This window comes from Melanostigma gelatinosum (genome assembly GCF_949748355.1).
Source record: "Melanostigma gelatinosum genome assembly, chromosome: 24".
NCBI lineage: Eukaryota > Metazoa > Chordata > Actinopteri > Perciformes > Zoarcidae > Melanostigma > Melanostigma gelatinosum.
This window is the reverse complement of record NC_136657.1, coordinates 4,351,252-4,363,010: the sequence shown is the minus strand read 5'-3', so window position 1 is coordinate 4,363,010 and position 11,759 is coordinate 4,351,252. Positions and strand designations below refer to the sequence as shown.

At 45.5% G+C, this 11,759-nt stretch overlaps 1 protein-coding gene across 4 annotated transcripts; it reads right to left on the bottom strand.

Moving 5' to 3' along the window:
• Positions 1 to 519: 519 nt before the first annotated feature.
• Positions 520 to 10,948, bottom strand: LOC306797226 (voltage-dependent L-type calcium channel subunit beta-4-like; the record flags this gene model as incomplete). 4 transcript variants are annotated; one of them, XM_079296468.1, is made up of 14 exons in its annotated part: positions 520 to 849; positions 1,047 to 1,232; positions 1,336 to 1,431; positions 1,579 to 1,730; positions 1,925 to 2,034; positions 2,219 to 2,277; positions 3,020 to 3,100; positions 3,898 to 3,917; positions 4,289 to 4,365; positions 4,924 to 5,051; positions 5,180 to 5,302; positions 5,431 to 5,613; positions 9,509 to 9,592; positions 10,886 to 10,948. In XM_079296468.1, the coding sequence occupies 14 exons, from the start codon at positions 10,946 to 10,948 to the stop codon at positions 589 to 591; spliced, it is 1,623 nt and encodes a 540-aa protein (XP_079152594.1). In that variant the 3' UTR covers positions 520 to 588. The 4 variants fall into 4 exon arrangements, with proteins under 4 accessions (XP_079152594.1, XP_079152596.1, XP_079152597.1 ...); XM_079296470.1 differs by lacking the exon at positions 4,289 to 4,365 and having other exon boundaries at positions 4,934 to 5,051; positions 5,431 to 5,481; positions 5,548 to 5,613; XM_079296471.1 differs by lacking the exons at positions 9,509 to 9,592; positions 10,886 to 10,948 and adding an exon at positions 8,236 to 8,280 and having other exon boundaries at positions 5,431 to 5,481; positions 5,548 to 5,613.
• Between the last annotated feature and the right edge of the window lie 811 nt (positions 10,949 to 11,759).

Below are 11,759 nucleotides of genomic sequence, written 5' to 3'. Positions count from 1 at the left end.
ATCTACACCACATCATAAGAGAATCCAGAGTGCGAGGTACAAAATATCAATGAAGTGGACGCGGAGGTTGATCATCTAACAGCATGCAGTAAGCTAAATGGTGAGAGGATTTATACATGGCCCAGGGTGCGGGTCAGCAGTCTGTGTGCGGCGGACCTGCCTCCGAGCTGGTGCGACGTCCCGGGGCACTTAGCGGCCCGCGCACCATCGCCATCTGACCGCTATCCGTAATTAGCTCGCTGACACAGGCGGCGAGCAACGATCTGCTGAGCTGCGTGTTAGCACAATCCCGGAAGGTCCCAGTGAGGTGGAGTAAAGGAATTCATTCTACAGCATCGGTTCACGTCGGCGTCCTGGACCTCTTGACCACTCGCGCTGTTGATGGACCGAGGTCGCCCTGGCAGCTCGATTCAAAACAAACACCTGAACGTGATTCTGTTGGACTTTTAAAGAGAAAAATAGCCAGGTCGACAAAACAAACTAACGCAAACCGAAACAAAAAGGTACAATTTGGGACCGTCTTGGCTCTGTTGCAGCGTTTATTTTGGAATCGGGGCCGTTTGGGCCCCGGCGGTGACGGAAGTGGGCTCAGAGCCGGTGCCGGGAGTCATGGCTGTAGCTGCCCGGTGAACTGCGATTGCGATGTGGCTTGTATGCATCCTGATAGGGGTCCTGGTAGTCCTGGTAGGGGTCCTGCTGCTCTCGGCTATGCTGTGAGCCAGAAGACATGCGGTTGCGTCCCTTGTGCGCCCGCTCATTGTGGTAGTTTTCGTCTGATGTCATCAGGTTGCGCCGTTCGTTCGGGGTGGAGTGGTCTCCCGTGTGGTTGCTCTGTCGTATTCTTTGGCTCTGCTAATCACGTGAACAGACAAAGGACACCAGTGAGGCCGGAGACAACAGAACTTAACGGACTACAGATCAATGCAAAGGACTTCTAGGAACCTTTATCATCTCCTCACACAGTGCAGACAGCTCTACAGATACATAGCAAATGAAAACACCAACAACATCCCCATAAGGGGCCCTGGGTCTGGTGGATCGTGTACCTGCAGTCCAGTGATGCTGGTGGGGTAGGGGGTGAGGGTGGTGGGGCCCAGGTTGCGTCCCAGCAGGGGGTTCAGGGGCGTCGCCATCGAGGTATGGGTTGCCTTCCAGTAGGCCTCGAGGTATTCGGCGAGATGCTCGCAGGCGTCCTCCAGCTGGTTCTCGTCCAGGATGATGTCAAACATTTCCTGTGAGCAGCAGATGGTCAGAGGCAGGAAGGCAGGTATGAAGCTCCCGGTAAATTATGTTTTACAATGAAAAAATAATGCCAGCACATAAGAATCCACTTACTGGAGGACACTGGGCCAATTTGTCAGCTGCCACAAGCTGGACATTCAGGTGTTTGCTCTGGGACTTCCCTCTGGACTTGACTAGCCTCTGCAGGACCTGCATGACAGGACAGGAAGGGAAGGTACACGACGCTCCAGTTACACTGAACCAAAAAGAACCGCAGCTTCGGCTGCACTCCTTTCAGGTCGCTCAGCGCTCCCATCGTCACGTGACCGCGGCAAAGTGAACGATGGGACTCGGTACCTTTGGCGAGGAGACTTTAACGTGAACAATTATGGGGGCCAGGGAGGTCTTGAGGAGCTGGGCTGGGTGGTTGATGGTGTCAGCGTCCAGCACCACCAGCTGCAGGGAGCGGGCCAACTCAAAGATCCTCTCGATTTCACTTTGCACCTCGGCTGATGAGACAAAACACACAACACAAACGCAGACATTTGCACAGCTCGATGTAAACGATGGAAATAACTCGCCCGCTGATTCGCTCCTTCTGACAGAAATACTTTCAGCTTTCTTGGCATATCTTGGCATATCTATTCTACAAATGTGCCAATGAAGGGAAAATAAAGGGAGCACGGTGGGACAGTGTTCTTACCTAAGCTGGAGCGAGTGTTGGATCTCTCGATGATGGCCCTCTTACTGGGGTTGTTGAGAACAGACCTCTTGGCCAATGATATATCTGCCGTGACTCGCGTGATAGATATCCTGTCAAATTGTGAGACAAATAAACATTCTTTTCACCGAAAAACGGAATTTACTCGACCGCTAAGAAGATCTTACTCGAGTCCGACAGGGTATGTGAGCTTAGACGACAAATTAGACGACATAAATGTCATTTCAACTTGCTAAAATGCAGCGGTGAGATGATCAACTGTCACATTCGTCTTACCTGCCATCAAATCTGTGCTTGAGGAAGTCGAACAGAGCTTTCTGCATCATGTCTGTAACCTGCATAGAAAGAAAGTACTTATTGTTTTGAGGATTAAATCTTTTGACACGACTTTATTAGAAACGTGATTCATGATTTTATGTCGACATTTTATGTTTGTGGCTTGTTATTTCTGTCTTATTGTTCGTGTATTGTTTTGGCTGCATACCTTGGCCAGAACAATACTGAAAAAAAGAGGTTAATAGGAGTAAAAACTGCTGAACGTTCTAGTTTTACAGGCCACAAATTGACTGCTTTGATATTGAGTTGAAGGATTAATAGCTCATGTATTCCCCCTCATCATCCGTGTACACCACGGAAATGATCGCACTGGATCGTGTCGTTGATATTCTGTGCATTCCTTGTAAACAACACATTTATCAACAGACGTAGAAGCACTGAGACAGTTAAAAGCCAAAATCTGCCAATCGCACAGCATATTTCCAGCATCACCTCTGAAGTCTCCTCGTTAGTCTGGCTGCAATCTGGATGTTACGTGGGCGCTGACACACTCACAATTAACTGCGCCAACAGCGAGCTATTTTGGGGGACTCGGGGAAAGACGTACAGGAGACCGGACTCATCTCCGTTCAGTAATCTTCTCCTTTTTTCGCGCTGCTAAACATCGCATTTACTAATCTCTGCTTTGTGGGTGTCATTCAGTGGCGCTGAGTCATCGCTATATTTAGTGTTTGAACAAAGGCCCCCGAAATCAGTGACAGAAGTAAAAGGATGTTTTAGATTTTCTGATTGGCGGCTCACCTCATAACCCTTGAGCGAGGGTCCCACCAGCACCACAGGCCTCATGGAGGGAACCACGTCGTACGGGGGGATGTGCTCCGTCTGTTAACACAAACACACTTCAATCAGCAGCAGTAGATTCATCCAAAAACAAACAATGGACCAAAATAACTTGAAGTATTCAGAGCAGGCAGCTGTAATGGACTGCTGAGTCAGCTGACCTCGGATTACAATCAGAGGTGTTAAATGCACTGCAACGTCGCGGTGTGTAGCAACCGATATTGTAAATGAAATCTCAATGTTCGAAGTTTTTTTTGTTCTTCGAGCGCCATTCTCAGGACGCATCATTTGAGTGTCTTCGGATCAAAACATCTCAATATGTTCCTTGTTCTGTCACAGCACCACCTCTGTCCTCAAACTCTCAGTCTGAACCAGGCCAGATGTTTCCCCTACATTTCCAGTTGTTATGCTAAGCTAAGCTAACAAGACGCCGGCTGTAACTTGGCGTACAGCAATGAGAGTGGTATCGATCTTCCCCGCTCACTCTTGGGGAGAAAGTGAACGAGTGGATTTCCCTGAATGTCGCACTGTTCCTTTAATGATCATACATAACATTTCTGTCTGATTTCCTCTACACTTTGGCTAAAAACCACCAAAAACACCATCTTACATGATGAATGCATGAAACTAATTGGACTGCTTTTCCCCAAAACCTGATCAAAAGTACGAACATCAAAAGTATCATTTGGAAAGGAAGTTGCAGTCACTACACTTGGCTCTACAGTACTTTGGCATCGCAGGAATGGTGATGACTCGGCACTGTATACTTCAGTAGGGCTGAGGTACTGTGTGCGCTATAGTGGATGGTAAATGAGTGGGTTTTACCGTCACCAACTTACCACTTTCTGCTTCTGCTTTCCTGTAGGAGGGGAGAGAAGACCGTCGTCAGTCGCTGCTGCTAGAGGAGGCGTCGCATGATAATTCATCATCATTCTTAACAAAGGAAACCTCACAAGGATAACCGGCAGGATGAACATGTAAAGAGTATTTCTATTGTCCTAAGGTTATATTCACAAAGTCACATGAGTGCAGGGGGGGGGGGGGGTCCTCAACTGGAGGAAGAGGAGGATCATGGGAAAATGCACCAACAACTCTACGCAGTGAACTTATGCTCTACGCAGGGACATGGGGAGTGTTTCGAGTCTTGTTGTCTCTACGTTGGTGCGCTGCAGGATGCTTGGCTTCTACGCTGGCTATTAACAGCCCTCTCCCCCTGTCCGACGTCCTCACCTGCCGAGGATGTGAGGGGTCGGATAGAGGCAGAAACCTCATCCTCTACACTGGAAGAAGAGTTCCCCCCAGACTTACTGGAAAAGACAAGAGGGGACAAAGAAAGAGAGAAACACACCATGGTATTAATGTGGAAAAAGAGAAAAAGGCTGAAACAGATCATTTACTGCAGAAGAGACAGTAACAAAATATTGAAACTTATTTCTCAATAAATCACTAAAAGGTAGAACAAACACAAACAGTAAATATAAGCTGTCAACTGCAAAATGTTCACGTCTGATTCAATGCAATTACTATTTTTTGGGGCGATTACATCTTCCACTTGGCAACACATGCAGCAAATCCACTGATGTCAGCAGTCCACGGCCATAACAGTACAGTTATATTCGAGGTGATACCGACTTCAACATATGAAGGCCGTCAGTATGTAATTAAGGCGTGTCCTGCATGGTCCGTGTGTATTCATGACACCTGGGTTTTTGGCTTTTTCACAGGATGAGGAAACGTGAGCAGCGTGCGGTAAAAAGGCCAAATGTATATATGGATGTATGGGGCTTTTCCATCTGTCTCTTTTTTGAATTTCAGACTTTCCAACATCTGTGGAAGGCAGCCGGGGGTGCTGCTCTGTTACCTACCCTTGGACACGTCCTCTCTTTTGCTCCTGCTGGAGGCGGATGTTCTCGAGCTTCAGAGGGCTGGGGATGAAGCCGATCTCGCAGCCCTCTTTCACTAACCGGCCGATCCACCAGTCGTTGTTGAACTTCTGAACACCACCAAGTGAAAATGAGGAGGAACAAGAGCACAACGGGAAATCTATCATCAAATAAAACATATTCACACAGCAGTAGAACAGCGGGGTTTTGTATTTCATTCAAAAAAGTACACATTTACCTCTTTTATGTGGAGGAAATCCTTGGCGTCAAAGGAGATGGCCGTGGCCGGTACTGGAACATCCTCATCCAGAGCGCCACAGTAGCTGACGTTGGTCCTCACGGCAAACGCCACAGGTTTAGTCTGGTGGACGGAAACACACAGCGAGTGACGAAGAATACACATATGCACCTGCTTAGGATATCAGCCAGTTCTCATTCATATTTCCTGCAAAAAGATGAACTGGCGGCAGAATGGTTTGGCTAAGTGACCTTGGCTCTCTCCAGTTGAGTGGTGGCCTGCTGCTCCCTCTCCTGGCGGCTCTGTCCCGGTCCTTGGCTCTGGCTTGGGCTCTGGCTCTGGGTCTGGCTCTGGACCTGGGCCTGCACCTCCCGCTCCTCCTCCAGAGAGACATCCGAGTCTGATGGTCTGCTAGTATATGAATCCGCTGAGCCCTGCAAACAGGAACCACACAGCGGGTTACTGGAACTGTGTAGCTGAGATACAAACTCTGCTCCGAACAGGGTCGATTCAGCGAGACACTGTTCCAAAATCGAGGACTTGAGGCTGTTGTGTCCAGACCTTTTCTGACTTTAAGTGTCTGTCTGAAAAGACAAAAGCACACAAGCTCTTAGGTTATAAAAGAAGGATGTACTGCAGCTTAATGCTGGACCTGCACAGCACAATGAGGTCCACTTAAGAAAAAAGCTTCTTTATGGGACAAATGGCTGTCGTACGTTTTGGGCGTCTCTGCGCTCTGAATGCAGAACAGGTGAAATGGATGATGTGGAAGAGAACCGACTGCCAGCAGCATCTCAGACAAAGTGGAATTTCCCCCGTTCCTGTGCCGTCAGCAGTTTGTATGACCACACGCAAGCCAATCTCACACATCCAGACAATTCTGGACAGTGAGGACTTGGATCGGAGCGGATTCTGCATCTTTTAGAGTCCTGGATGTCGAATTGTTCTTTCATGCAATCGTGACGCTGACACACACACACAGTGCAGAATACTACATGAAACATATTCAGTATCTCACTTTCTCACTGTGAATAATTGTTTTTGTTCTATTTCACGCTTTTGTTTTCATGTATTCATTTTCTTTTCTTGGCAGAAATGGGTGGTTTCAACACAAGTAACAGCTTTCAATGCAAAGAAAGTTGGATTCTTAATGTTGCTGTTGCTTTAACAAAGTCCATATGTTGATATATTTGGAATAAGTTCAGCTACTTTCAAGAATAATGAATAATGACAAACTGTGGTCTAGATTGATCATGCAACTTGAAAAAAAGCAGAACATGTCAAGCATGAGCAATATTACAGCAGCAGGAATAGACCCAATCTGTAAAATGATGATACTTTTATCATTCAATTACACATCTATGGATTAACCGTACAACATTTTGGCCAGTAAGAGAGGTCAGAGAGGCCCGCAGATATGGAAAATGGTATTTTGTGTCTTGTTTAGATTTTTCTTTCGTCTCCTTTCTTTCCATTCTCTTGTGCACTGTTAGGGATTTTAGTTTCATCACTTCAGAGCATTGAGACGTGCTCGACTTGCACTATCATCCTGCCACTCAGCGAGAATTCCAGGAATGCAACTTTTTTTTGCTGGGACATGACTGGACCAAGTGCTCCCTTCTGCTGAGTTAATCAGCCACTAATGATGATTCAATTGAGGAAGACCATTCGTCTCAAGGAGATCAATCAATCTCGTCATCACAGCTCAGCACTTTTCTTTCTTTTCTTACAAGCCAGCAGCAGCGAGGTCTGACTTCAGCACACTCCTCTTCATCGTGTGCATCCAATCACAGCCTAGAAAGAGTAAAAACGCTTCTGATGTGTTTATTAAAGGGACATTCCACCAATTCCACACATCAAGATCAGTCTGCTAGTCATGAGAAGTACTGCTTGTATTCTGGAGGAGCTTTGTGAACTCCAAGAAAATAAGCCCTGATGATGTCATCGTGATGTCATCAGGGTTATCTAAACTCGAGATTAATTTTGAACAAAAGGCAGAGAAAGATGTTGGTATTTGCCAGGCGGGAAGGATCTAATGGAAAATCATACTTCGCTGCGTTGTGGGAATTGTAGGATCCAATGTTTTTTATGGTTTAACCCTGAATAAAAGTGAGGACATCTTGGCCTCTGCTGCTTCTATTGCGACAAGTCTTTTTATAATCCGCCTCTCGCAGAGCCACCAAATTCGTGGAAATGTAACACTGCTGCTGGACTACTAATTTCACAGTCACAAACATAATTCATAAACGACAGATTCCTGTTTGCGATATATAAAAATACACAAATAAAAAGTGTTCCAATTACCCTCCAATAGTTCATGTATTTTTCTCTTCTGCTTATAAACCCTTCAATTCAACACTAACACGTCATTTCGTGCCTCTGTGTGGAAGCTCTGAGGTTGCATTGTGACATCCGAGCTCCTATCCAATGGAGCAGCTTCAGCATGTGACTCATCAACATCACAATCCACTTAATGACATCACGATGCATGTTCCTCCGAGCCCCGGCAGAGCCTATGCATCACGCAGTCGCAGGGTCAGATGAAAAAATACTCCATTGCATTCTATTTTTTTCTTTTTTCCCCCCAAGTGATAAATGCCGAAACTTGACAAATAAAAATGTGTCATTTGATACGACCATGTAACGGGCCTTAGGGGAGAAGTAGGTGATTAACATCTTTCCATCTTCCTCTGTGAATCACTGCTCGGTCCATCTCTGAGAGGTACAGAGTGTGATGAGCACTAAATGGCTCCTCCTGGCTCTGGTGGTCTCCTGACGGCCGTTCGAGGCTTATATCAGCCACATATACGGCACATAAAGCACACATACAGATATGGAGACATACATACATAACTGTAGCCATCTGCCTAATGTGCACCCCCCCACCCACCCCCTTCCAGCCAAGCATAGCCCACGATCACGCTACACTGTACCGTTGGCTAACCCATCAAAGGCCTCTTATGTGTGTGTGTGTGTGTGTGCACAGCTGAGCTACTTTCATCAATAAACACACAGCAAGAGAGCGCAAAAGCAGATTCACACATCCAAGCACTCACCGCCTCCGAGTCTTCAAATCCATGCAGGTACAAATTGTCATACATGGAGGTTTGATATTCCAACGAGCGCCTCTAGAAGAATGAGGGGGAAAAAATGAGAGTGGAGGCGAAGGAGGAAGGAGGGGGCACCACAGAGAAGAAGAAAAAAAGGATGGATGGGGGGGGGGATGACGACAATCCCTTCTCTCCACAGCAGAGAAGAATAATATTTAAAAAAAAATCTCCCCTCCCGTTGGATCACGCCTGGTCCACCGGAGGCCCGTTGCTTGATGGATGCAGCTTCTCCCTGATCTCTCAGTGCTGCTGGCTGGCTCACATTATAGGATGGAGAGGCTCTCCCTGGAGGTAGCCCAATCCTGGCATTTCATTTCATCAGGCGTCCACACACACACGCGCGCACACACACACCTACACGGACACACACATATACATATACACAACGAGCAGCAGAGGCGGCGGCGGCGGCGGCAGCGGCGGCGGCAGCAGCAGAGCAGTGGATCCTTCCTCAATATCCAAGCCTGATGACATAGCTAATGTGCAAGGAGCTGATTGGCTGGCTGGCTGTCCACTCAGCTTGGATGAGCGCTCTCCTTGATTTCTTTTTTTTTTTTTTTTTAGTGCGGGGAGGTAGCGGGGATCGGGGGAGGGGGGAGTAAAAGAGGGGGTAGCAGCATCATCCATTCCTCTGTTAAAGCTCATCCTCACTCAGCTTATTGAGAGAGAGCGAGAGCGAGAGCGAGAGAGAGAGAGAGAGCGAGCGAGAGAGAGAGAGAGAGAGAGAGAGAGAGAGAAATGCATTGAACCTGATGAATACAGTGGATCCATGTATTAAAAAATGGCAGTTCATCTCCACTTTAGAATCAAATCATGAGGGACATTTCTATACTGCACCCGACCTATATGTTTTATTATTTGGATTTTTCACATTCATTTCTACAATTAACGATTCTGGTGGAGAAATACTGAACCCGTCATAGCGCTGGATATCAAACCCTCATACATGATCGACTGTAAGCTGGTCTCAAACGATCGGTGAGATTCCAACGCTTGTTTATTGATTGGTGACAGGTATCAGGAGTAATCCTGCTGTTGCCCTTGAGCAAAGCACCAGTCTCAGATAAGGACTAGGTTGTTGGGGAGCTGTCCACAGTTTCTAAACAGTGCTGCACAGTGGCCCCAAACTCCACAGGGTGCCTTTAACCGTAAACAGTTTGCACAAAAGGTTAACTTTGAGTGACTGAGTCTGTCTGAGCCCGCCTTTGCGTTTCGGTACCTGTCTGAGGATGAAACTGGTGGAGGTGGTGCTGCCATCGGACCTCTTGAGTCGGCTCCTCCTGGAATAAGTCCCTCGATTCACCTGAATGGAACAAAAAAAACAAGATCTAAACCAGCAGAAACACTTTTTCATTTGTTTAATATTATCTTTTTAATAAAGCCACATCACAGCGAATACACACTCAACAGGACAATCAGGTCTACTTTACAAGCACACGTGTAGTTTCGAAGGCCACGGAAAACACATGTAACACGACCAAATGTGGATGATACTGGACGCTTTTATATGTTTGCCTTGGCCACTTACTTTTACCTCCTGACTTTCTCTCTCTTTCTTTCTTTTCCTCTTCCAAAAGTCCAAATATAACCCGCAGAGTTAATCTCCAGGGAGCGAAATTAATTATCTGCCAGTGATTTGCCCCATTTATATTGGAGTCTCCAGAGTTAATGACAATGTCACTTGTTAAAGAGTAAACCTACTTCCCTGAATTCATAAAAAAAAACAGGCCAGGAATCTAGGCCACCATCTCTCTTTTGTGCCTCTTAATTCAAGCCAACAGCAAAAAAAAAGCCAAGAAGAGATATGAAGGATAAAGTTGGCTATGTCTATGAATACCCTGCTATTAATATCCGCCTGCAGCCTCCTATGATCAATCAAGCTGAGGACAAATGAGGTATCAGTTATCTAACATTCCCTTCTTCACACACAGAACCTTTATACAGGTCAACACATTATACACACACATCATTTAAATCCTCACAGAAACCACGTCGACTGAGCCCACTGTGGGCTTTAAAACAGCTGGATTAAGATATTAATAATTCACAGTACAACATTGTATTACGTTTAAAACATCAAGTGGAATCATATGTTGTATTTCAGCTAAAATGTTCCAACTGAAGGACAAATATAGACTAAATCAAACTTCTGTGAACATTTAGTACGCAATAATAAGACTCTCTTCGTAATATATTCAATCAACAGCACAATGCTTTCATTTATAATCATATTACAGAATTAAAAAACAATGTAGAGACGTTATGAATCTTTATCCTCTTATTATACTAGAGACAATATAGTAGTTTAGAAAGAGTTCGTGAAACTATCTCTGCCATATATTATTTACAATGCACATTTATAACATCTGTACATTAAAGAATTTCATATAAATCATCATGTATTATCTCTGAAGATAACACATGAGCCTCAGCAGTGCAATTTATGACTCAAACTTGTTGGTGTTTCATATCATATATGTTTTATTATTTACACATGTGCCTCTCTGCTTCACAATTCCAATTTTGCACCAATTGAGGAACAAAAGTTATCACTATTTATGACTGTTTTTTTAAGTGAAACGGTCCATGAACTCACGTGAAAGATGGGCGCTTGGATGCCCTCGCCGATCTTGTTCCGTATGTAGATGTGTCGGGACATTTCGGCCAGGACATCGGTCCAGAGGGCTGGCTGCTCCGGTCCGGTCCAGCGGAGGGGTTGCGGGTTCCGGGCTGCGCGCTCCAGCTTCACGCGACACAGCAGAACAACTGTCAGTCCACCTTCGACACAGGTGTTGCGGTGGTTGTTCTTGCTGTGGCTCGCGCTGGGAGGTTTGGTCACGCACACTGCTGCCGCTCGAGCCACTCAAAACCAGATGCGCCTGAGTGATGGGCGGAACTATTTTAGAAATCCGGGGGGGGCTAAAATGAGCACAAGGTAACTACTTTAGACATAGAGAGGAATTATTTTAAGATCTTCGGGATACTTTTTTATTAAATTGATTGTAACAATAACAACGTTTCCAACATTTACTACGGTATGATGGTACAGGCCAGACTACGTCCGTATTGCTGTGACCATGCCTCTGACCCCTTCAAATTAAACATTTTATTAAAAATAACACCCTGAAAGATTGCACATATTTAAGTCAAGGGTTTGTCAACCAAAAAATAAATAGTCATTTGAGTCATTTTTAGAGGCGATGATATCGAGTGATTCACAAGAAAACAGAGATAACTAATTGTATTATGTGCTTATTATTACCACCAGACAATTTGAATGATACTTATATAGTGCTGCTAGTTCAGAAGCAGGCAATTAGCTCCAGCACGTTTTGAGCCCAGGTTATCTACAAAACGTTGCATCATCTTACTCTTTAATTAGTTTCTGTGGCCGATGATTTATTTTTAGGTACGTTTTAGATCTGTGTTTTACCAAAACCAGGATATTTATCAGAATGTATTCTTCCCTC